The sequence below is a fragment of the Alosa alosa genome, chromosome 22 (genome assembly GCF_017589495.1).
Source record: "Alosa alosa isolate M-15738 ecotype Scorff River chromosome 22, AALO_Geno_1.1, whole genome shotgun sequence".
Lineage (NCBI taxonomy): Eukaryota > Metazoa > Chordata > Actinopteri > Clupeiformes > Clupeidae > Alosa > Alosa alosa.
In genome coordinates this window covers 24,961,424-24,973,037 of record NC_063210.1, presented here as the reverse complement: position 1 = coordinate 24,973,037, position 11,614 = coordinate 24,961,424, and the positions used below count along the sequence as shown (strand labels likewise).

Below are 11,614 nucleotides of genomic sequence, written 5' to 3'. Positions count from 1 at the left end.
AGGTTTATAACTCATAAACCTCTCTCTTTCTCTCTCCCTCTCTTTCTCTGTCCCTCACTCTCTACGACTAGACTTTCTATTTCTAAGGTATCACAACTGTTATATTATCCATCCCGTGGAAGGATGTTTTATAATAAGCCGAATTATATTGGGCTTTAATAATACATTATCGTGGTGTATTCCCTCCTCTAACAGGACAAACCTATGCAATAGGCTTAGCTAATGCATGAGACTACAATGACTACATTTGTTGTTTTTTGTTTCCTTTCAAAACAAGTGTAAACAGGTGTCAATGGGGATAATGGACACTGAAAACAAACACGTCAGTGCATTTTCCACATACAAACACTTGGGCTAATACAGCAGTGTTTCGCATAGATTTGCAGGAGCCCGTGAATAACATCATACGAAACAGGCGTGAGAGAACGTCCTCTCCTCCCTGCCTGCCTGCCGTATGGTTGGCTACTGGGGGAGTATCCCACCCCCACTCTCCTCTCACGGTCCCAAAGGTAATTATCGGAATAGAGGGGAATGCTTAGTAGGCTACTGGGCTAGAAGAGGGAGTCTATAACGGACATCCTGCAGTTATCGTAATTTCACACCTTAGATAGATAATCGATCAATTCGAAACAGTGGAGTGTCGCTATGCAAACGGGCTGTTTGCGTTTACGAACTGGAGTGTTATGATCTTAGCAGTTGGAGAAGCTCAGACGATCACTTCATTTTGCGCGCTCATAGATTTAATGTACATTTATGCGCGCTTTACTTTCTAATAATTATTGATCGGTTAAACCGCCACCCTGAAGTTCATTGTTGTTATTTTGGCCGCCGGCATGGTGGCCTTTATCGGAGCGGTCATCTGCATCATTGCTGCAGTTCACACCGGATCATCTTCGGCCGCCGTAGCTCAGCCACTGGCTGACAACCAGTCGCTTCTGTCTACGGACGCGGGTGTCCAGACTCTTGCCCCTGGGTCCGTGCCTGCGCGGGCCGGACCTGTGGACGCTCTCCACGGTCCTGAAGCCAACGGCGGGGAACCGGGGAGCGTGGAGGCACCGACCTTCTACACAGTCAGCGGTACTACCGGAGGTGGACCAGGAGGAGGGGAACAGGTGATCTACAGCCGCCTCATCTGCACTCCCATCCCCGCCGGCGAGTGCAAACCCAAAAACTTTCAGCAACAAGCGGACGACCCTACGCTGTACGCAGGCGAGGATTGGGGATACCTGCGCACCACGGCCGACGAGCTGCGACAAACCGTGCTTCAGCAGAAGGACGAGATTCTCACAGACCAACGGACCATTCGCGAGCTGACGGGGAAGCTAACCGAATGCGAGAGGGACATGGTGGTCGCTGGCAACCCCGAGAGGAGCGCGGGCATATGGGGTGGCAAACGGGACGAAGAAGACCACATCATGGTGAGAGACGAGGCGCCATCTGAAATACTCGCTGCCCGCGCTGTCCAGGAGCTGGAACAAGCCATCAATCAGCTGAAGGGCCGCATTGAAAAACTAGAGGTGGGTAATGCGACGCTGTGATTTCGTGCAGCCCGTTTCAGACTGCAGACTACCGGTGTGCATGATAGCCTACCGCGTGAGAAGTTACAAATACTGTTGGTCTGCCGGGCGTTGTTTAAACTGACACATCCTTTTTTATTCAGGATTGAAACATTGTCCTATGGGTTTTTATGGGTAGAAAAAATATATAATTTTAACTCACGCCTGCCTTAAGAGATAGCAATACAATGCTATCGTGTTTTTGGTGTATGTGTATGGAAAAAAACACAAAAATCATAAAGGTGAAAGGTTAAAATGAAGCACAATCAAATGTCCCGTATAGGGCAAGTGAACTACTGAACTTTTCAGGCGGGCGCTCTGTGTTCATCTTTGTCCCTTTGTGATGAATTGCGTAGGCTCTGTGCACGACGCTGTTGCATTATAGGTTACATCAGGGTAGGCCCAGGGAATAATTCTCACAAGAAACAGTTATTTATTTATTTTTATGTATAAATGCTAACAAATATTTTAATATTGTTTACAGTGGCATCTGCAGTTGTTCACATTCATACGAATGTCCAACTCAGCCGCATGACAAAGTGTTGATCGGGTTCATTGACAATAGACAGGTGCTCATTAGCCTACATTATTGTTCTAAACTGAAACTTAACATCAAACGTGCTTTGTTGTAACCATACGTTGTTTGCGTTTACAATTCTTGTACTTGCACAATCTATGTAAGCACAGGGTAGGCGTCTTTAACTGCAATCTCTCTCTCTGTCTCTCTCTCTCTCTCTCTCAGCTGGTGATATGCCTGGTCGTGCACGTCTTATCAAAATGACCAATCAGCATGCGATATTTGTACGCACAGATTCTTCAGACAGTGAAATTAGCCTATGCGCTCCAAATTGGTCTCCATGTGCATTAAATCTCCGTTATCTCTCCCCCTGTAGTCGGAGATGGGACCTCATCCTCACAATCACACAGCCACAAGCCAGAAGCCCGCGCTCCCGACGATCCTGGCCGGGATCTCTAGCGCCCCCAGTGGCGGCCGTGCAGAGGACGCGCCGCTGCAGGTGGAGGACCTGGAAGGGGAGCTGGAGAAGAAGATGCAGCTGCTGGAGAAGGAGCGGAAGGCCCTGCGCCAGGAGAGCATCCGTCACAGAGAGCGCATCGACCAGGGCATCAGCAGCGTCCACCAGAGGGTTACAGGGCTGGAGCAAGGTAAGAGAGAGAGAGAGAGAGAGAGAGAGAGAGAGTATGAGAGTGCATATATTACTTATATTTCCTAAATAATATGTGCATTGTTTATTTTTTATTGTATATGCTTTATATTGTCTGCATTGTAATCATCTATACTGTATGTTATGTTGTGTATTGGCGGTGTAGGTCTTATACAGTATGTACTGCTTCAGTGGCAACATCAGCAAGAACCACATTCATTGTGGTCATCATGTGTGTACGTGAAGGAGAGAGAGGAGAGAGAAAGAAAGAGAAAGAAAGAAAAAGAAAGAGAGAGAGGAGGGTAGGATAGGTGTGTGTGTGTGTGTGTGTGTGTGTGTGTGTGTGTGTGTGTGTGTGTGTGTGTGTGTGTGTGTGGTGTAATTGAGCAGTAATTGAACACAAGCAGGGATGTAGTGGTAAAATAAGAGGTGGGTAAACAGTTAATTCTGTCAGGTGGACTGTGCCATACGGTATCAGAGTTTTTAAAAAGGCATGCTGAACATGTTTGATGATGGTGGAGGCTATTGTCCAATGTTTATAACGATACCAGTGGTATTAAATAGGGCTGCAGCTATCGATTCTTTTTGTAATCGATTAATCTAGCACTTTATCGATCGATTAATCGGATAATTTTTTTTTGCATTTTTAAACAACCAAAACACATAATGCATAACGAAAATGACATGGCTGTAAAATGATCAAGCAATTGGCACAGAGGTATTTATTCTAACTCCAAGATTAGGCTACAAAACTAAGCCCATTTATTGCAATTTACCCATTTAGTGTTTTTAAGTGCCAGTGGCGTCAATTAAATAATGTTCAAAATGCTCTCTGTAAAATTGCAACCTCTTGTGCATGACTTAGCTGGGCGAACAAAGCTGTCCATACTATGTTGTGAAGTGCTGGGAGGGAGAAGAGGGAAAGCAATTTAATATATTAATGTGTAGCCTACAACAAGTTTCATGCTGTAATCTAGACCTGACATCAACATAAATATCTGTTTTATGTAGATTTCTACACCTGCAGCATTTACCATTAGGCTACTAACAAATAATTTTACCATTAGGCTACTAAAAAATAATTTCTTCCAGTAGCATCAACTGGAATCCATGCATTTCCACTGAATTATTTTTGGAATCTGATCCCTTATCATAGCTGTTCATTCTTACTTGTTTCTCGACCTATCGTGACTAAATTCAAGATGGCTGCATACGCTAAACTTCGTGAAGATACTGTCTGTATAAATCGTCTTGTAAGTAAACTACCAGTGCTTTTTCAAAGTTCTCAATGTCTCGTTTTAAATGTCAGGGCCCTCGGAAGTCTACCAATGAAGTGTGGAGATACATTGAGCCTCGTAAATGGGTGTAAAACAGTGATTTATTTGCATGGCTAGGCCCGATGCGAAGCACCACTATTGAAAAAGCTGTTGGTAGCATCGGCTAACTAAAACCAGATTTTGGAGTGCAGGGGACAAGCCGAGATGGGCTATGAGACATACGCTCACACTTTCGGTATCATGTTTCAATACACTTTAGGTCAATATCACACCGGAATTCTCCTTTAAATGGTTCCTAGAGTGTACTAGCCTAGAAATCTAGACGCACCCTAGCGGCGGCAAATTAATTTGCTCAGCCTGTACGTCTAGTATCAAACCATAGGGATTTCTCGCCGGGACCTCATCCAATCACAGCTCTATTTTGTTAGAGAGTCTTAAGGCGGGCTTAACAGGATAACGACAGTCCCAAGCGACGGTGAACAACAAGGAAGGTGGCTATGGCCCGAACGAAGAGGGGTGTTTGAATCGGCGTTGGCGTCAACTTTGGAGGAGTTGGACTTGTGCTTTTCTTTGAAAGTTGAGCAACACAATGCACTTAAGTAATTCCTTTCAAGAAGGATGTATTTGCCGCTTTGCCGACCCGGATAATGGATATGGTCGTAGCTGGCCTATTGCATGCCTAGGCAGTTTGAAAGACAATTCTCTGCCCGCCCCTTGGATTAAGCGAGGTGAAAGGTTCGATGCCAGACTATACATTTCAATGATATAGGATGGCCCACCAGGCTAAGAGTGTACATATTGTGAATGTGGATAATACAGTGTGATTTTTGAATGTTAAAAGTTGCAATTGGTAAATAAACTATGAGAGGTGGATAAACTCTAATAAGAGGTGGACAAACTCTATTTCTGAAATTTTAGAGGTGGATTAACCTGCGTTTACTTGCGTTTAGCCTTCACTACGTCCCTGAACACAAGGCGAAGCAAAGGAATTTAGCAAGAACAAAGCCAAGGTCAGAGAGTGACTAGAGAGAGAGAGAGAAGTGTGTGTGTGTGGAGAGAGAGAGAGTGAAAGGAGAGAGAGATGTGTGTGTGTAGAGAGAGATAGAGTGAAAGGAGAGAGAGAGAGAAGTGTTTGTGTGGAGAGAGAGAGATAGAGTGAAAGGAGAGAGAGAGAGAGAGAGAGAAGTGTGTGTGTGTGGAGAGAGAGAGATAGAGTGAAAGGAGAGAGAGAGAAGTGTGTGTGTGTGTGGAGAGAGAGAGATAGAGTGAAAGGAGAGAGAGAGAAGTGTGTGTGTGTGTGGAGAGAGAGAGATAGAGTGAAAGGAGAGAGAGAGAAGTGTTTGTGTGGAAAGAGAGAGAGATAGTGAGAGAGAGTGATAGAGAGATAGTGAAAGGAAAGAGAGAGATAGAGTGAAAGGAGAGAGAGAGAGAGAGAGTAAGATATAAAGAGACAAAGAGGGGGTGCGATCACACATGCAAAGATGTGAAGTGTAACGCAGACAGTGCTGTTCGTCTGTAGCCACTGATTGTCAGTTCAGTGGAGGTGTGTGAGTGAGCTGTTTAATATGCGGAGTACTACACGTTGCATAACACGCTCCATGTTGCCTATTACTCATCCCATTTCCTTTAATCATTAATATCTCTCCCTATCGTTTCATCCACCACACACACACACACACATGCACGCATGCACACATGCACACACACACGCACACGCACACGCACACACACGCACACACACACACACATGCACACACACACACACACACACACACACACACACACACACACACACACACACACACACACACACACACACACACACACCACACACACACACACACACACACACACACACACACACACACACACACACACACACACACACACCACACACACACACACACACACACACACACACTCCCTGTCCCTCCTCTCCTGTCCCCTCAGGACACACAGACGCTGTGTTGGAGGGTTTCCAGCTGTCCTTCCCTGTGCAGAGCCCCAGCAGCACCAGCAGGGCGGCAGCGTACGCGCTGGTGACGTCTCCCGTGCCCACTCTGCACGCCCTGACCGTCTGCTTCTGGCTGCGCCCGCTGCACGGCCGCCTGGGCACCCCGCTCTCCTACGCTGTCCCCGGCCAGCCCAACGAACTGGTGCTGCTGCAGGGCAAGCACCAGCCACTGGAGCTCATCGTCAACAACCAGGTAGGACGACCGCCATACTGGGCACAGGGGGCACTCAGCGGGCACTAAGGAGGGCACTCGGGTAGGGTAGAATGACCTGGTAGGGACAACGTTAAGAAATGATCGATATCGATGCCATTGTCGAGTCTGCTTATCGATGCCCATATCAGTTCCTGTACCATTTGCTGAACACTTATAGGATGGCTTTGAGAGTTGTTGGCTTTGAATGTTTCATTTACATAAGTGGTTTTAGAGAATAAATACCAAGTGTGCAATATAGATACAGAAGCTGAATGCTTTAAAAATTCTAAAAAAGTAAACATTTCTAAAACAAAGCGACGCGGGAATGGACGGAACAGAACGATCGGAACGTTTGGAACTGGTTCCAAACCGGAACCTGAACTATCTATCTGTATGTCTAATATACAAATATTTGTAAGGCTTCTATGAGCATTACATTTTGACCTGCCAATTTCTATTTAATCTATTTCTATTCTATAAAATCTGATATATAATCATACTCTAATCATATAACAGCATGGTTGGTTGTTGTGAAAGTCTTTACTCCAAGCTGATATACTGTAATGGTCTGTGGTTGTCTGTGATAAGGGTCACTACACGAGACAACGCACAGTTCCTGTTTCAATATGAGTTAGTTACGGCTCCCACACACGGTTGCATTCTGTCAACGCATGCCAGTGGGTGTTCCCGACGGTGGCTATGCAAATGACTTACAGTTTTTTCTGATTGCTTAAGCACATTTTTTGTAACTATGGCTTTTTTTGCAAAACTCTACACACAAATGGCAAAACCTCTCACCCAATCAGCAAAACATTGTAGTTCTCTTGCAAAAGCTAACACACCTTGCTTAACTCTTCACACCTTCGTAAAAATGGTGTTTTCGTATCTAACAGTAAACACAAGCCATCACAATAGTAAGCACACAATGTGCCAACAACACACTGATGGTATGAATAAAAAACACATCTGGCTTTTGCTTTCTCTGTGCACAAGGTAGACTATGTCAGTTTGAGGTCATACTTTTGTCATAGTTCTGTAAACATACAGGGATCCCAACTTCAAGTATTAGTGTTTATTTACACACATCAAAACAAACACAAGTGTGTTTTTCCAAGTCAAATAGCATTTCACTGAGACAAAACAAATCAGTCTACATCGGTCGCTCTCTCTCAAAATTCTGTCTACATCACATGCAATGTCCTAGTCCAAGGCACCGGGAAAAATATATTCTGGAATGCCGTATCCAGGCCTGACATGACAATATCCCCACATGTAGACTGTTTTTTTGTCTGTTTTTTTCTCTTCTCACTCTTCCTGCTCACTCCATCGTACCCATTGCACATTACCTGTGGCTTATTTATAGTGCTTAGGCTGATTGCAAAGTGAACTAATTATCTAAAACAGTTTTCACATGAGAAAGTGTGCCAGAGAGTTGGCAAAATAGTGTAAATAATAGCCATTGTGCCTACAGTTGTGCAAAGTGTGTGTTACAAAATTGCAAACTGAGTGCAAAGCAGTGTTTGTGCTTTTAGTTTTGCGAACTCAGTGAGTGGTTTTGCCATTTGTGTGTACTGTAACGCACGCTACTGTGTGCGGGAGCCATTAGTTAGTATGCTGTGAGATAAAAGTGTCTATTGCTTTTCTCACCCTCACCCTTAGGTGGCGCCGTTGCCTCTGAACGTCTCAGTGGGAAGCTGGCAGCACATCTGTGTGAGCTGGCACAGGAAGGGGGGGCAATGGAGAGTCTACCAGGGGGGCAAACTGCGTGGCGAGGGGCAAGGCGTGGCACCTGGACACTACATCCGCCCCGGAGGCGTCCTCATATTGGGGCAAGAACAGGTGAGGCACCAGGGTCACTCCAGGGGCAAATAACTAAGGTACTACAGCTGCACTGGTTACAGTAAAAACAAAAAGGAGAGAGTTTATCATATTAGTTAATTAAGTATGAAGGAGTTTTTTTTTGTCTTTCAGCTATGATGCATTTTTGAACATACTTTGAGTATAGAATGTGGTAGGAACTTGTTTTAAAGCTGTAATCTGTACTAAAATGCAAGCCTGTGGTACATGGACCTCATTTAAAAAAATATATGAATTGTTTTTGACAGGTTTTTCAGATGTAAAAGGATGTGCAAGTATTCCTTTAATGTATGTTGTGGGATCTGGGATGCTATTTGGTGAGGCTTGGTTTCTCTGATGTAGAGCATATTTTGCAGAAGAATTATAGAAAATAAAATATTTTCCGTAAGGCCATTTGGTAATACAGGCGTGAAGTAGTTTTAAAAGCAGCTAATTGACTGTTTTGACAACATGAATTTCATATTGCTCCTTAAAGCCTTGTTTAGATAGAAACAACTCTGAAAGAGAGCTGTACTGGTGTCATGGGACTATGCCTCTCTCTCTCTCTCTCTCTCTCTCTCTCTCTCTCTCTCTTTCTCTTTCTGTGTATGTCTCTGTCTCTCTCTCTTTCTATCTCTTTCTCTTTCTCTCTCTCCCTCGCTCTCCTCATTCCTCCCTCCGCTCGATCAACCTAATTTCTCTGGCTGTCTCATGGGGCCACACATCTTTTTGTTGCTTACTCTGACTCCCTCCCTTGTTCCATCTCTCTCTCTACCCCTCTCTCTCTCTCCCTCTGTCTCTTGCTCTCTCTCTCTCTACCTCTCTTTATCCCTATTTCTCTACCTCTCTCTCCCTCTGTCTTTCTCTCTCTCTTTCTCTCTCTCTTTCCCTCTCTCTCTCCCTCTGTCCCTCGCCTGTAGGATATTGTCGGCGGTGGCTTTGATGCCAGCCAGGCTCTAGAGGGCGAGATGTCTCAGCTGAGCCTGTGGGACCGGACCCTGAGGCCGGCCGAGGTGTCAGCGCTCGCCCACTGCACCAAGGGCATGCTGGGAAACGTAGTCCCCTGGAGGGAGCAGACCCTGGAGGTGTACGGTGGAGCCACCAGGGTGCCCGGGGAGCCCTGTGCCAACCAGCACGCCAGTGCCAAGCAGTGAGGGGGCAGGAGAGGTGCCAGCCACCAGACTGGCATCAGGCTCAGGAATGCCAGAGGAACTGGAATGGGCAGAGCGTGGCGAGGGAGGCAAGGATGTGATGTCACGTCACATCACGCCACGTCACGTCACGAATGTCAAGAGGAGGGGGAGGGGGGTGTGCGGAGTGATGGATTTCACAAGCCAATGCTTGTGTGAACCAAAACAAGTGTTTTCCTTTTGTCTTTGTTTAGCGTTTGCTTTCTTTGATTGTGAACATTGTTTGTGGTGCTTCGGTTGTTAACACTCTCTCTTGGTATTCATGTCGATGCTCTTTAGTCTTAACAGACCTCCGCTCTGTCATCCGTGGCGTCTCACAGACACCAACGCGCAGATGATTTGATTTATTTTTGTGGTTCGTTTATGCGTCACTGGGATTGTAATTATTTACAGATTTACAGCTGTGTTGTTTTATACGTTATGCGTTCAAGCAGTCCAAGCAGCACAACCGTCTTTGGTGATTAGTCATGCTTGTTGCTGAGCACAATTTTATACAGTTGCCATCGTATAGGCTTTTTCTTTTCTTTTCTGAAAAGTGATATATCTTGTGTTTTTTCTAACTTTAGATATAAGGCTGTATATAGTGAGGGAGGGGGCGCATGCTCGTCAAAGTAATCTATCCGCCAAATGCCTCGAACTGTGTTGAAATTTGGCGATTAAACCTTGGGATTTAGAAACTGATGAAGCGTGAATGTGCCCTGGCAGTGCTACACAGCTACACTACGGCTCCCAGAGGCCAATAACCCCTTAGCACAAACACTCAGAGAGAGAGAGAGAGGGAGAGAGAGACTCTTTAGAGATGAACAGCCACTAAACGGTTTTCCTCGAGATGAGCAGCCACTAAACAGGTTCCTCTTCAGAGGTGAGGAACTGCTAAATGGGTTCCTCTTTAATGACGAACAGCCACTAAGCGAGTTCCTCTTTAGAGATGAAGTCACTAAACGGGTTCCTCTTTAGAGATGAACAGCCCCTACATGGGTTCCTCTTCAGAGGTGAGGAACTGCTAAATGGGTTCCTCTTTAATGACGAACAGCCACTAAACAGGTTCTCTTTAGAGAGTAACAGCCACTTAACGGGTTCCTCTTTAGAGATGAACAGCCACTAAACGGGTTCCTCTTTGGAGATGAACAGCCACTAAACGGGTTCCTCTTTAGAGAGTAACAGCCACTAAACGGGTTCCTCTTTGGAGATGAACAGCCACTAAACGGGTTCCTCTTTAGAGAGTAACAGCCACTAAACGGGTTCCTCTTTAGAGATGAACAGCCCCTACATGGGTTCCTCTTCAGAGGTGAGGAACTGCTAAATGGGTTCCTCTTTAATGACGAACAGCCACTAAACAAGTTCTCTTTAGAGAGTAACAGCCACTAAACGGGTTCCTCTTTGGAGATGAACAGCCACTAAACGGGTTCCTCTTTAGAGAGTAACAGCCACTAAATGGGTTCCTCTCTAGATGAACAGCCGCTGCCTCAGAACAGCCTCACAAACGGGTTCGAGGCCAGCAAGACAAGAAGCCATAGCAGTAAACGAGAAGGCCAGTTTCAAATAGCAAAAGCAGTTCTGTCGTCCCCATCTGCATTGTTTTTAACAAGGAGCACAACATCATACTGTACATTCTCCTCATGACACAATTTGCCATACCCAGTTTCATTGGGCTATTGTGTGTTTTGTTATAAATTATATTATTATTTGTTATAAATTATATTATTTATAAATATAAATATTGAACCTAAGTCCTTCCTTACCTCACACACTTATAACCTGTTGGGTCCCTCATTTCAGTGGAGCTACAGTGCTGGGACAGTATGTTACTGTGTTGGGGACAGTGTTGGACATAGCACTGTGTGTGTTGGGGACAGTGTGTTGGGGACAGTGTTGGACATAGCACTGTGTGTGTTGGGGACAGTGTTGGACATAGCACTGTGTGTGTTGGGGACAGTGTGTTGGACAGCACTGTGTGTGTTGGGGACAGTGTTGGACATAGCACTGTGTGTGTTGGGGACAGTGTGTTGGACAGCACTGTGTGTGTTGGGGACAGTGTTGGACATAGCACTGTGTGTGTTGGGGGACAGTGTGTTGGACAGCACTGTGTGTGTTGGGGACAGTGTTGGACATAGCACTGTGTGTGTTGGGGACAGTGTTGGACATAGCACTGTGTGTGTTGTTAGGGACAGTGTGTTGGACAGCACTGTGTGTGTTGGGGGACAGTGTTGGACATAGCACTGTGTGTGTTGGGGACAGTGTGTTGGACAGCACTGTGTGTGTTGGGGACAGTGTTGGACATAGCACTGTGTGTGTTGGGGACAGTGTGTTGGACAGCACTGTGTGTGTTGGGGACAGTGTGTTGGGGACAGTGTGTGTTGTAACCAGTACGCGCACATCCGAAAA

General features: G+C 45.6%; 1 protein-coding gene across 1 annotated transcript; it reads left to right on the top strand.

Annotated features, from left to right (window-relative positions):
- The first annotated feature begins 379 nt into the window (after positions 1–379).
- LOC125287756 (neuronal pentraxin receptor-like) lies at positions 380–11,235 on the top strand. Its single transcript, XM_048233775.1, has 5 exons — positions 380–1,517; positions 2,450–2,720; positions 5,947–6,203; positions 7,863–8,042; positions 8,960–11,235. Exons 1-5 carry the CDS (start codon positions 834–836, stop codon positions 9,191–9,193), a joined length of 1,626 nt encoding a protein of 541 aa, XP_048089732.1. The 5' UTR covers positions 380–833; the 3' UTR covers positions 9,194–11,235.
- The last annotated feature ends 379 nt before the right edge of the window (positions 11,236–11,614 follow it).

What these genes read in the sequence shown, in the direction of transcription:
- LOC125287756 (XM_048233775.1), top strand. Translation starts at nt 834, where the DNA reads ATGGTGGCCTTTATCGGAGCGGTCATCTGCATCATTGCTGCAGTTCAC. An exon ending in GGTTACAGGGCTGGAGCAAG is followed by an intron (nt 2,721 to 5,946) that starts GTAAGAGAGAGA and finishes CTGTCCCCTCAG; the next exon opens with GACACACAGACGCTGTGTTG. An exon ending in AGCTCATCGTCAACAACCAG is followed by an intron (nt 6,204 to 7,862) that starts GTAGGACGACCG and finishes CCTCACCCTTAG; the next exon opens with GTGGCGCCGTTGCCTCTGAA.